A 20,418-nucleotide genomic window follows, 5' to 3' on the forward strand; every position below is an offset into this window, starting at 1 on the left:
GATTCCTTTTGACGCAGCCCAAAATCCCATTGGCTTTTTAAGCTGCTGCATCACACTGTTGGCTCATGTTCAACTTCCGGAAGATCTTTCTTTCCATGTGTCCAAGAGGAGGGCGACTAAAATGACCAAAGGTCAGGAGACTAAGAATCCTTATGAGGAGCGGCTTAAAGAACTGGGTCTGTTTAGCCTGCAGAAGAGAAGGTTCTTTCCCTCTCCCTCCTTGTGTTTGCAGCTGGGAGCAAATCTTAGCGCTGTAGTGGAGATGGCGAGACCCGCCCTTCTTCTTCTTCCTCCTCCTCCTCCTCCTCTCTGCCGTCATCAGGGTGGCTGGATTAGCTGCGGATGGGCCCAATGCCTCCAGTCCCTCTCCCTTCCCTCCGGATCAGAAGCGGGGCTTAGACAGCGGGGGACTGAAGGGGGGAGAGAAAGGGAGGGAAGGGAAAGGAGTGGAAAGGGAGGGAAGGGAAAGGGAGGGCACCGTCCTCCCCCCCCCTCCTCCTCCTCCCTGCGCTGCTGCATCCTCCCTCCTCCTCTCCCTCCTCCTCCTCCTCCTCCCTCCTTCCCTGCCTTCTCCCGGCCGAGGGCAGCGCCATGGCCGAGGTGCCCACCGTGGTCCGCATCAAGGTAGCCCTCAAGATCCAGCCCAACGACGGGCCCGTCTACTTCAAGGTGGACGGCCAGCGCTTCGGGCAGAACCGGACCATCAAGCTGCTGACGGGGGCCAAGTACAAGGTCGAGGTGGCCATCAAGCCCGGCACCGTCCAGGCCACGTAAGTAGGGCTCTCCCCCAGCCCCTCCGATGCCGAGATTGGCTCCCCTACGCCCTGGATCACAGCCTCCCGCTGTGGTCCCCTGAGCCACGCTCCTTGGGTTGCAGAGGAATAGGAAGCCAGGGAGAAAGAGAGCCTTGCCCTGGATTAGGCGCTGCAGCCGCGGCTCCTGGTTATGTAACTGGCCCTCCCTTGCGCTCATCCTCCCTGGCACGGGCGAGGGGCTTCCGACCAGTGCGCATGCGCCCCTTCTGGTGCTCTCTGCTCATTCTGCCATCAAAGGGACCCCTTTCCTGGACTGCATTCCCTCCCCGCTCTCACAAACTGCTGCCCCAACTCCATATCTGGAGGCTTTTAGGAAAGGCATCTCAACAAAGGCCAGGTCTAGGTGGAGAAGCCTAACAAAGGCAAGGCCCATCTGGCCAGAGCAGGCATGGGCAAACTTGGGCCCTCCAGGTGTTTTGGACTTCAACTCCCACAATTCCTAACAGCCGGTAGGCTATTAGGAATTGTGGGAGTTGAAGTCCAAAACACCTGGAGGGCCCAAGTTTGCCCATGCCTGCTCTGGCCAGAGTGTCTTCCCTTTCAATATGTGTCAAACTCAAGTCCTGAAGGCTGATTCTGGCCTGCTCTCTGCCATTTTTGTAGCCCTCTCAATGCTGGACTCCCAACTCCTGTCTTGCTCATCATGAGGCATCATGACTAGAGCTGATGGAGGTTGTGATACTGCAAGGCTGCAGTTTGTTTGTTTTTCAGGCCAGTGGATAGGGTGGCTGTCTTTAAGTCATAGGGAGGAGGGAGCAAGCTTGTTTTCTGCTGCCCTGCAGACTAGGATGCGGAACAATGGCTCCAAACTACAGGAAAGGAGATTCCACGTGAACATCAGGAAGAACTTCCTCACTGTGAGAGCTGTTTGGCACTGGAACTCTCTCCCCCGAACTGTGGTGGAGGCTCCTTCTTTGGAGGCTTTTAAGCAGAGGCTGGATGGCCATCTGTCGGAGGTGCTTTGAATGAGATTTTCCTGCTTCTTGCAGGGGGTTGGACTGGATGGCCCATGAGGTCTCTTCCAACTCTACGATTCTATGGTTCTATGATTCTAAGATGTCCTATAATCCTTCCCCAACCTCAGAGCCACACATGCTGCTGGGTTGCAATTCCCACTTTCCCCAGTCCGCTCATTCCATAACATCTAGGGACCCATAGTGGGTAAAAACTAAAGAGCACTGACCACTATGTGAATATAATAATAATAATAATAATAATAATAATAATAATAATAATAATAATAATAATAATAATTTTTATATATATACCGCTCCATCTCCTCAAAGGGACTCTGAGTGGTTTCCAACATGTGTGCAAAAACAGTCAGTTGGCAAGAACATCATACAACAACTTGAATTTAGTAAACATAATAAAACAACATCATAAGACAAAAACTAAAAATAGCTCAATTAAAATGGACACAGTTACAGATCCAATCAATATATTCCATCAAGGAGTGAAAAAAATATAGTTGATAATCAAAAGCAATGGGAGTTCTCATTCCATAACCAAACCCAAAGGGTGCTCAGTAATCCTCTTCATCTTGGAAAGAAGTGATGAGTGGAGTGCCACAAGCAGGGTTCCGTCCTGGGCCCAGTACTGTTCAAGATCTTTATTAATGACTTAGATGAGGGTTTAGAGGGCATGCTTATCAAGTTTGTAGATGACACCAAATTGGGAGGGATAGCCAATTCTCCAGAAGACAGGAGCAGAATTCAAAATGACCTTAACAGATTAGAGAGCTGGGCCCAAATTAACAAAATGAAGTTCAACAATGACAAATGTAAAATACTACACTTAGGCAGAAAAAAATGAAATGCAAAGATACAGGGTGAGTGACTCCTGGCTCGACAACAGTAAATGTGAAAAAGAGCTTTGAGTCTTCATGGACAACAAGTTGAACATGAGCCAACAGTGCGAAGTAGCATCTAAAAAGCCAGTGGGATTTTGAGCTGTATCAAAATGAGTATAGTGTTTGGATTGAGGGAAGTCATTGTGCCTCTCTATTCTGATTGGTTAGACCTCACCTGGAATACTGTGACCAATTCTGGGCACCACAGTTCAAAAGAGATATTGATAAACTGGAAGGCGTCCAGAGAAGGGTGACTAAAATTACCAAAGGTCTGGAGACCATGAACCCCTATGAGGAGTGTCTTGAAGAACTGGGTCTGTTTAGCCTGCAGAAGAGAAAGGTGGGAGGAGACATGATATAAATATGTGAAAGGGAGAGGTAGCAGACTTGCTTTCTGCTGCCCTGGAGACTATGACTCAGAACAATGGGTTCAAATTGCAGGAGAGGAGATTCCACTTGAACATTAGAAAAAACTTCCTGACCATACGAGCTGTTCAACAGTGGAACTCTCTGGTGGAGTCTGGTGGAAGCTCTTTCCTTGGAGGCTTTTAAACAGGCTGGATGGCCATCTGTCAGGAATACTTTTTCCTGCATGGCAAGTGTTTAGACTGGATGGCCCATGTGGTCTCTCCCAACTCTATGATTCTATAATCCTCCAACTGCAGAGCCACACGTGCTGCTGAGTTGCAATTCCCATTGTCCCCAGTCCGCTCATTCCATAATATCTAGGGACCCATACTGGGTAAAAACTAAAGAGCACTGACCGCTATGTGAAAAAATTATAGTTGGTCCTCTATATCCACGGATTCTCAGTCTGTGGAATTAAGAGCCCTTTGAAGGCAGCTGTAAGACTAATGTGGCCCTCAATGACACTCCTACATTTGATGATATGTTTAAAATGTGAAAAGCCTTTTAGTAACTTGAAAATATAATCGTGATGATATTATGTTGTATTACGATTTTAATAAAAGCGATTCGTGAAATATTTATAATTGTGGCTGGGACCCCTTTGTCTCCTGGCAACCAATTTTTCTAGACCCAATCTGTCACTGGTCAAAAAGTACTGCCGCTTTTGAAACACTATAGCTGTAGCCGAGTGGTGGAGCACCTCCTTGGCATACCTAAATCCAGGTTTCAAACCCCACTATCTCTAAATGAGGTTTGCAAAGACTTCTTGCTAATGTAGGCAAGCTGGGTGTCTGAGCGCCTGCAAGGCAGCTGTCCCAATGTTCCCAGCATAAGTGTGCACACTTGGATACACAGACAATTTCTGGGCAAACATGAATGGCCTCCATCTGTCTCTTCTGATCTGGACAAAGGGAAGGCTGCTGTGGAATAAATCCCTCACATTGGAGTTTGTTACTTCCCTTTAGAGCCGCTTCTCTTTTTTTCCCCCAATTGCGATGTCAGATTAAATGGGGGAGGGAAGTTGGTGTGCTGTATTTTGTCCATTCAGCTACACACTTTTTCCTATAGACACATCTCTGTAAACGGGGTGTGTCTTTGAATGGCAGATGGCAGTACTGAAATTAGGGTGCATCGTACAATCAGAGGCTCTTACAATTGAAGAAATACGCTTTTCAGTGAGGAAGGAATCGTTTTGGATAAGAGCCGGATATTCTGTGCAGACAGATGGCATTTTAAAAAGCAGCAGGGCATTTTGAATACATCCTGTCTGTGTGCAGGGAGGAGGATAGTAGCACACATCTTTCTCTTTGATGTGCAGGACTTCTGTGTGTCTGTGAGTGTGTCATGCCATTACATGTGTATCCCCCTAACCAGGGAAGCAGCAGGATATCCCCCCTCCCTGTCCATTGCATTTACAATGACAGATGGCTAAGGGGGTGGCTCAGCATCACAGGGGGGGAGGGGTTGCTTGTGAATTCATACTACCAGTATTAGCAAGCTAGTACAGGAAAGAACAGCTAAATATTGAGGAAACCAAATCTCCTTACAGGACCATGGGTATAGGAGGAGTAACTATCCCCCTGGAACAGACGTCAAAAGAAGCCCAGCTTGTTACTTACACCGGCATCTATGACACAGAAGGCGTGACTCACACCAAAAGTGGAGAGAGGCAGCCTATACAAGTCAACATCCAGGTAATGTATATTTCTGGTGGCATGAACGAAAATAAGTTCTTGACATGTCCTGGTATGAAACAAATAACCAGAAGGAGTGAAGCTTACATTGGTGATACAACAGAACAGCACATAAAACAGACTTGTATTCCATTCCTGTTCTTTCCAATGTTCAGGACCTAGGGTTATGCTTCTTAGATATGTCTTTACCCTCATTTCAAAGAGCAGCCAAATGTTTTCTTTCTCACCCCAGAATTCTGTCTCGGAACTGAGAGGTATATCAACAATGCAGCCTTTATGCAGATACAGCCAGGCTACCTTTATGCCGGTGGTTCCCAACCTGTGGGCTGCGGCCCACTGGTGGGCTATGGGACCTAAAATAAGGTCTGTGAGACATGTGGGGAAAATCAGGTCTAGATTATTAAATATGGTTTTCTGTGGGCAAGCAGATGGCGACTACTGGATGCGGCTGGCGGGGATGAGAGACAGGGCTTTCTCAGTGGTGGCTCCTCGGCTGTGGAACTCCCTCCCTAGTGACATCCGGCAGGCTCCATCCCTTTTGAGTTTTAGAAAGAAAGTGAAGACCTGGCTATGCGAGCAAGGATTCAAAGAATAGGTTTTGTTGGCTTTGACTCGGTCTGGACTAAGGTTTATGTACAATGTTTTGTGGATGAATGGCTCAAGTATTTTGTATTATTTTAAATCTGTATTTAATTGCTTATGTTTTATTCTTTTGTATTGTTGTGTATTGGCATTGAATTCTGCCAGTTTTGTAAGCCGCCCTGAGTCCCTTCAGGTGAGAAGAGCGGGATAGAAATAATGGAAATAAATAAATAAGTTCTGTATCAGAAACTATAGCTGATGTGATCTATCTAATGCAATTTTCTGAATCAGCACCTCAAATAACCAACTGAATCTAAAGTTGGCCAAAAAATAATTCGTAATCCTTTTGGTACTAATGTTGGAGAGTGGTTTCTGGTCAAAGTAGTCCCTGGTCAACGTGGTTCCTGGCAGGGCCGGCCGGAGATATTTTTAAATGTTAAGCGGGGGTGCTAAAAAGCGCCCCCGCCACCGGCCCTGCCTCCCATGCCCTGGCCCCGCCTCCCACGCCCTGGCCCCGCCTCCCATGCTGCGTAGGAGGCGGGGCCAGGGCGAATAGTGCTGGGGGCAGGGCCAGAGTTGGCCCCGCCCCCCGTCCAGCGTGCCCTGGCCGCGACCAGGAAGTAAGGGCAAAATGGGCTATCTGTGCTGTGCGCATGCGCACAGCACAGATAGACCATTTTGCCCTTAGTTGACAAGCCCTTACTTCCTGGTCGCGGCCGCCGATCGCCCGGAGGCGTCGGTGGCGCTACGGGCCGCTGTCGACGCCTCGACAGCGCCCCTAGCGGCCAGCGCCCGAGGCGGCTGCGTCAGCGGCCTCGTATAATCAACCGGCCCTGGTTCCTGGTCAAAAAAGGTTGGGACCCACTGCTCTATGCAAATACCCTCACTGATTGACTTTGCAGCTTCATGGCTACTCAATGCTATGCTAATTGCAACATTCACACTTGCTTCAAACAGACAAGGCCCTTTCTTCCACCCTGGACATTATACATACACACACACACACATACACACACATACATACATACACATACATACATACACACACTCCACTTGCCTCACTGCCTACAGTACCGCTGAAGATGCCAGACATAGATGCAGGCAAAACATCAGGAAAGAATGCTATTGGAACATGGTACCAGTACATTTATGTACCCTGTACATAAATTAGTTTTAAAAGTGGATTTCCAGCTTCTCTTTTGTCCATTTATAAATTTAACATCCTTTGCGTTGTTGAAGGCTTTATATATTTTTCTTCCACTTTATATCCACTTTATATTACTTCTTCCACTTTATATTACTTCTTCCACTTTATATTACTTCTGCTTGTTTTGACATTTACAAGTGAATATCTCAGCGTTTTACATCTCCAAACCTGTATATACAGTTTTTCCTTTTCCCTCAGATATATACCATATTGATAAAATCTATTGATAAAAATCTTTCCATTCTTCTACGAATGTATCAAGTGACTTATCCTTCAAAAACACTGTGTACAAGAGTATAATGTTTCCTATTTTAATTTCCTTGGTCCCTAGACTTTTACTTCTTCCGTGTCTGTGAAAGCTTAAAGCTGCTAGGGTGATGAACCAGTACGCTGCTGAGATTATGACCTCAGTTGCCCCATCAAGGGCTCTGGTTCATTCAGGAGCTGCACACAATTGGCTCTGACTAGACAGAGGCTCACAGCTCAAGGGAGAGAACGGGCAGAAGAAAGACTTCACAGCTGACATCACCTCTCTCTATTTCTGTTTTGTACATAAGCATAGGATATAATGCATACACATAATTTACCATATATGTTCATGTATAAGTTCACTTCATGCATAGGTATTTTGATATGACTCGTGGATAAGTCAAGAGTCATCCCACAGGGAGGGGAAAGCCCCCCATGGCCACCATCATCCAGGCATTCAAAAATCAAGGGAGAGTAAGTACAGTAGGTTTGTTTTGTTAATGTTCAACCTGTCTTTGCCATTTCTTCCTTAACCTTCTTTAGCAATTGTTCAAATACTTTCCCATTTTATGCTAGTACTATGGTGTCATCTTCATACCTTAAATTGCTGGTGTTCTTTCCTCAGAAGTTAGATAGCATACAGGTTGAGCAGATAGGGTAATAACATACAGATTTCCCTGACCTCCTTGCCAACTAGAAACCATTCTATTTTGCGATATTCTCTCCTGATAGTAGTCTCCTATCCAGAGTATAGAACAGGGCGATCACATTTCTTCAAGGGCGACCTAAAGTTTTTCATGATTTATCAAATCCAGTGGTTCTCAACTTGTGGGTCCCCAGATGAATTATGCATTCTTCTCTTGTTACCCTTTCCTCCCCACCCCCTTTTGTGCCATTTGTTTCAGGTAGAAACCTCTTCTCTCTTTTATGTTATCCTGAAAAGTTGCATATACATTGGTGACATTATACAAGCTCACAGGAAGCTAGCACATCAACTAAATCTCTTAGATGAGACACTGAAGCTTTTGATTCTGAGTAACCCAAAAAGTCATCCTGGAAAGGAATATTACAATAGTCATTGCCATGGAAAATCTTAGATGTATGCAGATGAGCAAAGGTCACCTTCTGAGCATTGAGATGAAAATTTGACAAAGGGTAGCTGTCAGTATTAACATGGCCGACAGCTTTTTGATTTTCAAAAAACCCAGCGTCTATTGAGACCTCTGTCTTCAAATACAAGTTAGAGTTATGGCTAGGACAAGTCTGTCAACGATCTGTAACATAAACTTTGGCCTTTACATTTCAGTTGATAATGTGAAGTCAGTTCAAATCTATGCTGATGAGACTAAAATAACAATTTCAGTGTATTTTTGAAGGAAGTGAATTTGTGATTGATATTCCCCTTCCTTCCTTCCTCCACCATAGGATTTCTGGGAGTTGAAGGCCAAAAACATCTGGGAACCCCAAGTTGAGAACCACTGACTTAAAGCGAAAGAATAGTTAGTGATAACTTTAAAGGGACTAGCCAAGGTCCTAAATCTATTTAGGGAATAGGCTCAGCATTAGTTGAGATTAAAATTTGGCGTGGATTCATTGCACAACAGACATGGAAACTACCACCCTCTATTTGGGAAGTACTGAAGTTCACACAATTCAGTGGGATGAGCAGACCTATGGCAAAGGGTTGCGATGTGGAGCCCTTCAGTTCAGGATTCCACCCACACCCTTCCATTTGTGTTCACATCCAGTCCCACATATCAACCACTATTGCACGAATATTGAATATGCTCTGTCTTCCTTGGGCTATTTGTCTAGGGGAGAATTTCTATGCTCCCTTTGTTTTTTGATTTTCTGAAATATTTGTGTACGCAAACTAGGGGTTTTCCAACCCTGCTTTTGGGGTGAAGACAGTAGCATTTAGGCAACATAAGGAATGGTCATCATACATAAGGGGAATAATTCATGCAGGATCATGTCTTTAACACAGTTCTGCAAAAGTGCAGCATGTAGAATTCAGCATGAACATGCCACTTAAAGGATCTCTGCTTTGTTTTTTTCAATTGCATCTGCAGTCATGCTTGTAAGTGTTTAGGGTTTCTGTGCTCAGCATCTCTCAATGCTTCCAAAACAAAATATTGTTGTTTGACATGTACAACCCATACAGGCTGGAGTATTTAGCTTTCTTGGGTAAGGAGAAAAAGGGACTTTTGGATGCATCTCTAGCTTAAAATGCCCAAGTGTAGCCTACCAAATGTTGGACTATTACTACTATCAGCATAGCTGGTAAAGAATGCTAGAGGTGCGAGTCCAACCTTATCTGGAGGACTACTCTTTGCTGTGTCCAGATTTTCACCTGGGTCACAAGTTGAGCTGATCCAGGGTGTCAGATTTTAGAGAGTTATAGGATATTTTTGGAATCAAGTACATTGTAGCCTCTTAAAGGCCAGCAACGTTCTTGTACAATAGAGCTTGGAATGAGGCAGATGTAAGTCTCTTGTGAGTTGGGGCATGGCAAGCTTCTTATGCCACAGTCAGATTCTTAGTCATTTAGGTCAATATTCTTCATCTTCTCCTTTTTTCATATTCTCTTCCTACTTCTTTTCCTTCTGCTAATTTTTTATAAAATATTTATACCCTGTCCTATATCAAAAAATCTCAGGGTGGCTTATAAATACAGTAGAGTCTCATTTATCCAACATAAATGGGCCAGCAGAATGTTGGATAAGCGAATATGTTGGATAATAAGGAGGGATTAAAGAAAAGCCTATTTCACATCAAATTAGGTTATGATTTTACAAATTAAGCACCAAAACATCATGTTTAACAACAAATTGGACAGAAAAAGTAGTTCAGTACGCAGTAATGCTATGTAATAATTACTGTATTTACTAATTTAGCACCAAAATATCACGATGTATTGAAAACATTGACTACAAAAATGCGTTGGATAATCCAGAATGTTGGATAAGTGAGACTCTACTGTACCATTAAAACAGGTTGAACAGTGTGAATAACGTAATTAAAATAAGCTAAAATACATGAAGCAAGGTAATAAATTAAAAAACAGATTTAAAAGATTTAAAAACCATGTACAGCAGTATTTTGAATGAATTAATGAAGCCCAAAGGCTTTGATGAACAGCAGTGTTTTAACTTGGTATCTAAATGACATGAGTGTTGGTGCCAGTTGGGCTTCCAGGGAAAGAGCATGCCACAGTTGGAGTGCCACCTCTGAGAAGGCCCTTTCCCACGTCTCAACACAGTGTATTAACTGCACTGGTAGGACACAGAAAAGAGCATCCCCAACAGTTCTTGATCCTGCAACAAGCAGATATGGGGAGTGGTGCTCTCTCAAGTATTTAGTAACAATACTGGCTGTTTTTGCAGCATCTCCCAGAAATGTCTTCCCCATTACCTGCTACCACTGATCCCAGTTTAATTGAGTATACTAGAAACGAAACCCAGGCCATTCAGTGTAAACCGAACTAAGGATCCTCACCAAATTAAGTGCAAGTCATCATGGGTCTGCTCAGAAGGTTGTATTGTGTTCTGCGAATCTTAGTTTGCAACCCAAAGCATGTTGACTATAGAGAAGACTCCACTGAATAAACATGTCTGAGCAGACATGTTGTGCACCTATCATAACACTACCTGACAAAAATATTCTTTTTCTTAGTGTATTGGTTTTTAGGTCTGTTTTGGAGTTATTTGGGTGCACTTTGGAAAATTGCATTTGATAGACTGCATTGGCTCTAGTTTCTTAGATAAGGTGTATCTAATGAGAGGATTATTTGTATGATAAATCTGTGCTTTTAGTATGAAATAAGTAAAGTTTCATGTAGTACACTTTTCTTTTAATTTTTAAAATGTTTCCTTCATGATTTAAATATATTATTTTAAATACAGCATTAAAATATCCTAATTTTATGGGTCAGAAGAGCCTATATATATATAGCATATGTTCTGTATCCCAAAAACTAGAGCTGATAGGGGGAAACTGGTGCCATTTTGGGAATCAGCAGGTCAAATATACCCAGAAACAGGTCTAACATGTGAGGCACCAAAATGTGTGTTGGCAGTGTAATGTCAAGACCTCAAGTGGGCTGGGCCCCACAAAAAGCTTTCTGCCATAATAACTTTGTTTCTTTAATCTGGGAAAGGCCTGCTGCTGAATATCAGAATACAGGATTGTCATGGGGGCTCTGTATTTGCTGTCACCAAGATAGATTTGCACCTCACCTATCTATCCACCTCATATGAGTTTATTATCCGCAGGTCACTGACATTGGGGCTTTTGAAACAGTCTGGCAAGTTAAATTCTACGACTACCACAAGCGAGACCATTGCCAATGGGGGAACAGCTTTGGCTGCATTGAGTATGAATGCAAACCCAATGAGACCCGCAGCCTCATGTGGATAAACAAAGAAACCTTCTTCTGAAGCAAAATGGAACAGCTGTGGTGGGACAATCTCTGGATAAAAGAACCTATCTTCAAGCCAGTGTAAAGCCTTAACAGAGGCAGTCTTGCACAGATGCTTTTGTTGAACAAATGAAACTACAATCCAAAGCACACTTACTTGAGATAAAGCTCCTTAAGACATGCTAGGGACTTTTTCCAAGTAAATATGCTTAAGATGATATGTGGGTATATGTATATATGTGTGTATTAAAATTGGGGTATTTCTGGAATTTGATATTTATTTACTCCACCCTACAAATCTGAACTCTACTGCACCTTCAAGCTAGTGAGCCTACCAGATCCCAAAACTGCACTTTCCATTGAGGATTAGAAATTTCCCACTATGCAGTCATCTTTGAGATGGAGTGCTTTTTGCAATATGCCCTGATTCTTTGTTTTTAATATCCAGCTGCGACCTGGTGCCGCCAGCTTCTGTATTTTTGTTGGTGTTAAATCTCTGCACACCTTGTGAGTTTGGTGCAGTGTGACTTAGCTCCTATTGTGCCATACGCTTTAACAAACCTTACTTCCCGTCATCCTTCTTTTAATATCTCTATATAGTATGGTATGTAGTAACAGTGCAAATTCTGGCAAGAAATAGCAACAGCCCTGCTGAAGTTCAGTTTGCTTCTTGCAATGGGAAGAGGACTGTTGAATGTTGTACACTGTTTTGACTTTCCTATCATGTGAGGTTTGTTGATGGTCTCCCAATCCCCAAATCAGTCCCTGAAGCCAATGACAGTGGTGAATTTTTCAGCAAATGTGTAGTGAGAGTGGTGAAGCAATACAATCTGTGGTTGTAAGTTATTAATGAAAATTGCTGCTATCTGGATATGCAGTAATTAAGTATAATGTATGCACATCAAGCCCATTGAGTTCCCAGATTACCTGTTCCAGTGGTGTTTGTATATGTAAATCAGAATAAACGCGGTTACTAGCAGCTTTAGAGCTGCGACAACTCTGTGACACTGATTGGTAGCCTTTCAGATCAAACATGGGGATTCCTTCTGGGTTAAAAAAAAAAAAAGGAAAGTGATTTTCCATAAGCTTGCACAGGAATCTGAACTCTGGTGCTATTGTCTTATGTAAACCTGTTTACAGTTCTGGCAAATGAGAAGCACGTTCTGGATCTCTAAAAAATCAAATAGGTGGAAAGTTGCTTCTTTCCTGCTTTACTGCAGTGGTTCTTGGCCCCCCTTTTAAATACTTCTGTGTCTTCAGACCCTCAAGACTGAACTCAAGATTAAGTTCACACCAAATAATTATTTCAATTTTCTTATGAATATCCCTCAAATTTAGAGAGGGTATATAAATTAATCTGTTACTGCATATGCTCCTATTATAATAATTTGATTATAACAATTTCAGACAAATTTAAAATAATGGTATCGACACTAATAATAGTGAATCATTTAATAATTTAATCCTTCACAGACCCCTTGTGAAAACATTGTGGAGCCCAGGTTGAGAACCACTGCTCTACTGAATTAAGATGATTATGTGTTTGCATTAATTTGCATATCAACTTGTGTCCTTCATGTGCACAGTCAATAAACTATTATAATTCTTGACCTTTGTAATAAAGGAGTGGACAGCCAGTGTTTGCTTTAACAGTTTTGTCTCATTTGATTTGACCAATGTTTATGCCACTCTTCAAAGACATCACTGATCCTTAGGAGAGATATCCTTCACCATTTATTTAGCTGTTCAGTAGATTCTTTTTAAAAGTACCTTACAGATGACATATTGTCCAACTGTATGATTAGTGAAATACTAAAGATTCAGTGACTGTTGTGGAGTGAAAAGGAAGAAGTGGGTAAGAATTTCAGTGTATTTTGGACTGAACACACTTTTCTCTGATTATTCAAGTCTAACTATTTTAACAATTACTCTAGCAAACGAGGTGTACAACAATGTACCAATTCACATATTAAAGTGTCAAGTGTAGAGATATATAATTGAATACCAAAGTCAGGCTTGTCCTTACCATCATATTTCTGGTTTCTGTATACGTTGTGAATGATGGGCAGTGAAGAAATTTGGCAGGAAGAAAATCTACTCATTTTAAACGTGGCATCGGAAGAATTCTACAGACACCATATATTACAAAGAGGAAAAATAAATGGATCCATAAACAAATCAAGCTTCTGAGGGTTACATTACCAACTGTAAGCAGATAAGCAGGCATTCCTGGCCAAGAAATGCTCTTTCCAGGTGGGCATTGCGAAGAAGAAGGTGAGTTCTCCATGAAGGAGTCATTATATGAAGGAGGCAGTGAATACCACCTCCTCCATGACCACAAAATAATGTCACAAACAGAATGCCAGCTATAAATCAGCAGGAAACTAAAATAATAAATAGCAACAAAATAGCACACTAAACACTATAATAATAAATTCAAGAGCTCATGCAACGCACTCATGATATCTATGCTCAATTCGACCTAGAAAGTATAGGTTGGTCTTCTGCCACAAAGTTTTTAGCCTCCCACAAAATGAATACTCATTTAGAACACTATCTGACTATTCCAGTTCCGTTGCCCTTAAGAAGAATATACACCAGGGCCAGGTTTGAACAACTCGGTATTATGATGCAAACTGGTCGCTACTGTAACATCCCAAGAAATGAGAGATTCTGTGTCTGGGGTGATCAAAAAGTGGAAGACATTGAACATTTTTTGATTGACTGACCAGCATATGCCGATCTTTGACACAGATATTTACATCCATTATTATCTAATTTTAAGTCTCCCAACAGAAATGATCTTCTGACAGTCCTCTTGCAAGGACAAGAAAGATCCACCATAATTAGAGTCAGCCTCTTTACCCTGAAAGCTATCAAGAAAAGAGCACATTTCCTGAAAGAAGAAGAATCAGGAAAATAAGATTTTGGCAGCAAACAGATGGTCAGCTGCCTGTCCTCCCATCCTTTTTGCCTTGTTTTTATTTATGTTGCACTTTGAAATGGTCATATGACTGGTCAAACAAATAAACTATTATTACTATAATAATAAATACAATTGGTTATATTCAGTAACATTTGTACCCTATACAACTAACATTCCTACAGTTTGGGTCATCCAATTTCTAATAATCCCTTTTGCCTACTGTTGCCTTCTATACTATACAGCTCCCAATGTGGGGACATGAGAGAAACCTCCCATAGGATGGTAAAACATCCGGGCATCCCCTGGGCAATATCCTTGCATACAGCCAATTCTCTCACACCAGAAGCAACTTGCAGCATATTCTCAAGTCACTTCTGACAAGATTTTTAAAAAGTTAAAGGTTAGTAGCCAAATAAAGGTTAAATTTAATTTCCGCACTCACCTCACTTCCCATACCTACTTTCCACGCAGAGGGATTGATTTCTTTCAAGGAAGAATCTATGGGGTGAGCTTCTAACTACAAATTGTGCCCTCCCCTCCTGAAGCAAGTTAATACACATTTTATTCAGGTCTTTCCCCCCAGTATTCTTGACAAATCCTTGTCCCCCTTCTCCACTAGATGGTGGTAAGAAGAGAGAAATCACTTTTACAAACTTCTTCCAAGAGAATGTCCTTCCTGATATTCTGCCATCAGCTGCTTACTCCCCTGATTGATGTGTGTAGAGTTGCAATCTTTAGGTATTTCTCAAATCAATAATAAAACAGCAATTCTAATCATTAGAAACATGCAGAACTACCCTTAAAAAGTCGACTTCTGATCTCTATAGAAGTGAGCAACATGCTGGATGCTAAAAGGATCACCTGTGAAAGCCGTAGAAGAAAACAGAAATGGACAAATCTATGCACCTGCCCTTCCAATAATGTTACTATATAACATGACAAAGGTATACACCACTCAATTTTCACCAAGAGCAGCTTTCTGGAATAAAATCAAACCAGAGCAGTCTACTTTCAATGTCTCGTTTAGACCAATTGCAAACAAGAGCCAGCCTTCTGCTGCACCGTGATGATGGGGGGCGGGAGAGAGAGAGAGAGAGAGAGAGAGAGAGAGAGAGAGAGAAAAGAAGCACAATTCTCAAAAAATTGCTAAGGAAAGAAATAGATCTAACTTTCAAGCTGTTCTGCTGCACCCAGTAAGAATGATAAACTCTCAGATTGTGTTAACAGCCCCAGCCTACATTGCCTAAACTAAGGACCCTTCCACACAGCCATATAACCCAGAATACCAAGGCAAATAACCCACAATAAATGCTTTGAACTGGATTATCTGAGTCCACACTGCCATATTATTCAGACCAATGTGGATTTTATACTGCTGTGTGGAAGGGGCCTACACTGAACTGGCTGAGCACCTTTGCTTTGTTCCATTCATTTACACCAGCAGTTCTCAAAGTGTGCCTCATGCAGCCCATGGGGCTCCATGGTTCCCTCACCCTCCTCCTCCAAGCTTTTCTTCCTCCCCAGCTATTACTACTACTACTACTACTGCTACTACTACTACAAAGGCTGGGTGGCCATCTGTTGGGGTTGCTTTGATTATGCTTTTCCTGCATGCCAGAAAAGGGTTGGACTGAACACTGAAATACTGTTAAGTGTATGTTGGTTAAAATTGTACTTCATTTTAAATATTGTATTGTTCTCTTTCCCACTTTTGCACTGTAAATGAAATATGTGCATTGTGCATAGGCAATTGTTCATTTTTTTCCCAATTAGTTCACACAAACTCTCTCCATCTATCTGCCATTGGCCTGGCCCGTCTGGCAAATTTTAAAACACAACGCGTTAAAAAGTTTGCCCATGCTACACACACACACTTATTGGGGCTCCACTAGAAACTTCTGCTTCAAAAAGAGCTCAGTGACTGAAAAAGTTTGAGAACCTCTGATCTACATTATTTGGAAAGGCATTTTGGGGCTAACTGAGGCCGCTTCCACATAGGCCTAAAACTCAAGTGAAACCACCATTTTAAACGCCGGTTTCACTTGGTGTAGAGGCCAGATGATGGCCCAAAACCTTGCCTTTTGGCAGGGTGGTAACCAGATACCCTCCTGATCATATAACCTACTTGAGAGGTCTCTAAACTGAGGCATGAAGCTTGTACAGAGCTCCTGGTGCATCAAAATGCTCTTTGGAGGGAGAATTCCCTTCTCCCCTCTCCAAAGCTCCAAGAAGATCCACATCTTCCCAGGTATTTTTAACCAAGATTTACTCCTGCTTAAATTTGATTAATTTGAGGCATTTTGGGGGGCCCTTCTACACTGCCATATAATCCAGAATATCAAGGCAGATAATCGACTCCTTCATCCCACCCTCCACCCCTGTAAAATGAATTATCCTTCTCTGTCTAGCACCCCGTAGTGGCCTCCGCCCAGATAATGGAACAGTACCCTTCATTGTAAATCACAGACATTATTTAGGTTGCAAATTAAAAGCAATCCAGTCAGACTGCAGCATTGAAGAATGAGAAAACATCCCCCAGCAAACAAAAATGTTGTCAGAAAAGTGTTCTTCTGCAAAGGCAAGGATGTTATGTAGTCCAGTTACAATTTTCAGGCCATTTACTTGAAGTATCAAATAAACACAAATACGTTGGCATTGTAAACTTTACTACTAATAATCTCATTTCAATAATTTTCATAATTTTCATGGCTCTCACATTCAAAAATCCTTGCTCAGTACACGAGGTGTTTTTGAGTTTGTGCAATCCCCACATGTAGGTTGTTGTTGTGTGCTTTCAAGTAACTCTCAACATATGGAGACTCGAAAGTAATTCTATCACGGGATTTTCTTGGCAAGATTTGTTCAAAGAGTGCTTGCCTTGGCCCTCCGATTAAGCTGAAATATTGTAATGTGACCAAGATCATGCAGTGGGCTTCCATGGCTGAGCGGGGATTCATACCCTGATTTTCCAGTGTGGTTTGCTTTAAAATGTAAAGAAACCTCAACATAAAATTTCAAAAAAAGATGCATGCTTGGATTAAGGCCAAAACAGAGATCACATAAACTGCTGATGTTTCACACCAAGGACTTTTATTTGTGTGCATTACTCCTTGGTAGAGCCCTTGATAAGTATTTTTAATCCATAGCCTTACTCAGTTTTACAGTTGTTACCTTCTATGCTTCCCCTAAAGTGGGATCAAGCAAATACACTGATGGTTATTTCCAGGGCTTTTCATCCTTTGGTCAAATTTTTTAATTGCAGGTTTGCAAACCTAGCAAATATCCCAAATTAAGAAATATCCAAGTTCTATTGAAACAGGGGAAATAGATTGATGCTTGACGTGCATTTGTGTGTCTCAGTGGGAGAAAATTATATTATTCTGACTAGATAATATGTTGTGTGCAAGAAGCATTTTATTACAATTTGTAACTGCAGTTGAGAAAAAGGAGGCTTCATAACTGTTTATTTTTCTATATTAAGTTAAACGAACCAGTGAAATACTGAGCTGCAGATTGCCTACCTTGTACCTTTCATCATACTCAAAGAGAAAGTTTTTTTTCATTATGTAATTGCCAGTGTCACTCTTAACAGAGCACAACTTTAAGACTGAGCAATCTGTTGTATATGAAAGCTCAGCTGGAAGTGCAATTGACAATCCTGCCATTTGTTTAACTAGAACGCTAATCAATTTCTGGTGTAGGTAAAGGTTTTCTCCTAACATTAAGTCTTGTCATCTAAACAATGTCCCAGAATACTTGTAAGGTATACAAACAAACACAATAGAATCTATGCAAAAAGAGAACTGTAATGACCATATAGCATAAAGTGACACCAAAATCCTCAATACAAAGCTCAATACAGTAACATGAAAAATACAATGAAAAAGGAGCAACTGCTCTCAAACAGAAATTTATTTATTTAATTATTTACAGTACTAGCTGTGCCCGGCCACGCGTTGCTGTGGCGAAGTCTGGTGGTATGGGAAATAAAGTATTGAGGAATTGGTGGTAGTTAAGGTCAAGGGTAAAGGTTTTCCCCAGACATTAAGTCCAGTCGTGTCTTACTCTGGAGGTTGGTGCTCATCTCCATTTCTAAGCCGAAGAGCCGGCGTTCTCCGTAGACTCCTCCAAGGTCATGTGGGATGACTGCATGGAGCGGCATTACCTTCCCGCCGGAGCAGTACCTATTGATGCACTCACATTTGCATGTTTTCGAACTTCTGGGTTGGCAGAAGCTGGGGCTAACAGTGGGGGCTCTCTCCACTCCCCCAATTCAAACCTGTGGCCTTTCGGTCCAGAAGTTCAGCAGCTCAGTGCTTTAACACGCTGCGCCATCAGGGGATATTATTTCCTAAAGGTTGTGAATATACAATATTTCTGATTGGTTTTTTTGTGTTTGTTGGAGGCAAGTATGAATGCTGCAATTAGGAAAAATGATTAGGATGTAATGGCCTTGCAGCTTTAAAGCATGGCTGTTTCCTCCCTGAGTGAATTTTTTGTTGGGAGGTGTTAGCTGGCCCTGATTGTTTCCTGTCTGGAATTCCCTTGTTTTCAGAGTGGTGTTGTTTGCGATATTTTATGCGCTTCTACTGTCTGAGGCCCTGAGAAAACAGAGGATTTTCCAGACTTTGATGATGGGAATACTTTGTTGGGAGGTGTTAGCTGGCCCTGATTGTTTCCTGTCTAGAATTCCCTTGTTTTCAGAGTGGTGTTGTTTGCGATATTTTATGTGCTTCTACTGTCTGTGGCCCTGAGAAAACAGGATTTGCCAGACTTTGATGATGGGAATACTTTGTTGGGAGGTGTTAGCTGGCCCTGATTGTTTCCTGTGTGGAATTCCCCTGTTTATTTACTGTCCTGGTTTTAGAGATTATATTATTCTGCATTATTCTATCCCAGTAATTATTTCATATTAAAGAAGAATCTCACTTATCCAACATTCGCTTATACAATGTTCTGGATTATCCAACGCAGTCTGCCTTTTCATAATCAATGTTTTTGTAGTCAGTGTTTTAAATTCCTTGTGATATTCTAGTGGTAAATTTGTAAATACAGTACAGTAGAGTCTCACTTATCCAACATAAACGGGCCGGCAGAACATTGGATAAGCGAATATGTTGGATAATGAGGAATTAAGGATAACCCTATTAAACATCAAATTAACTTATGATTTTACAAATTAAGCACCAAAACATCATGTTAGACAACACATTTGTCAGAAAAAGTAGTTCAGTACACAGTAATGCTATATAGTAATTACTGTATTTATGAATTTAGCACCAAAATATCACGATATATTGAAAGCATTGACTACAAAAATGCGTTGGATAATCCAGAACATTGGATAAGCGAGTGTTGGATAAGTGAGACTCTACTGTAAATACTACATAGCATTACTGCGCATGGAACTACTTTTTCTGTCAAATTTGTTGTATAATATGATGTTTTGGTGCTTAATTTGTATAACGATTACCCAATTTGATGTTTAATTGGCTTTTCCTGAATCCCTTCTTATTATCCAACATATTCACTTATCCTGCCGGCCTGTTTACGTTGGATAAGTGAGACTCTACTTTATATTTCTAATCTTATATTATTTGCTCAGAACTGGATTATATGAGGCCCCTTCTTCACAGCTGTATAAAATGCACACAGAAGTGGATTATATGGTAGTGTGGAGTCAAGATAATCCAGTGCAAAGCAGATAATATAAGATTATAAATGGGTTATATAGCTGTGTGGAAGGGCCTTGAGTCTACACTGCCATATAATCCAGTGCAAATTAGATAATCTGTGGAAGAAGTCTAAGTGAGGCCTAAATCTGCCTGTCCCCTAACTGAAACCTGGCTGTCCCTTGGTTGCTAGGCAACCAAGTGGGCAGAGATTAGCCCTCTAAACTGGTAGCAATTGGATAAAAAAAATTATTGCTCTCCCTCTAATTAGGACTTTATTTTTCTTTTCTTTTTGTTGTATAAACCTTGAGGCGTGGATGATGGGTTGTGTTGTCAAATTTTGAGGTTGGGGGGCCTGTAGTTTTGTTGTTTTGTGAATTGCCGTGATGCCATCACTCTTTTATATATATAGATTTATATTCCGCCCTTCTCACCCCGAAGGGGACTCAGGGCGGATCACATTGTACACACATAGGGCAAACATTCAATGCCCATAAACACATCAAACAGAGATTGAGAGACACACGCAGAGGCAAGTTAACGTTCTTCTGAGGGGATGTTCAATTCTGGCCATAGGGGGGAGCAGCTGCTTC

General features: G+C 41.8%; 1 protein-coding gene across 1 annotated transcript; it reads left to right on the forward strand.

Annotated features, from left to right (window-relative positions):
• Positions 1–329: 329 nt before the first annotated feature.
• Positions 330–12,877, forward strand: cnrip1 (cannabinoid receptor interacting protein 1). Its single transcript, XM_003215238.3, has 3 exons — positions 330–770; positions 4,625–4,769; positions 11,082–12,877. Exons 1-3 carry the CDS (start codon positions 592–594, stop codon positions 11,244–11,246), a joined length of 489 nt encoding a protein of 162 aa, XP_003215286.1. The 5' UTR covers positions 330–591; the 3' UTR covers positions 11,247–12,877.
• Positions 12,878–20,418: the final 7,541 nt, after the last annotated feature.

The sequence above is a fragment of the Anolis carolinensis genome, chromosome 1 (assembly GCF_035594765.1).
Source record: "Anolis carolinensis isolate JA03-04 chromosome 1, rAnoCar3.1.pri, whole genome shotgun sequence".
Lineage (NCBI taxonomy): Eukaryota > Metazoa > Chordata > Lepidosauria > Squamata > Dactyloidae > Anolis > Anolis carolinensis.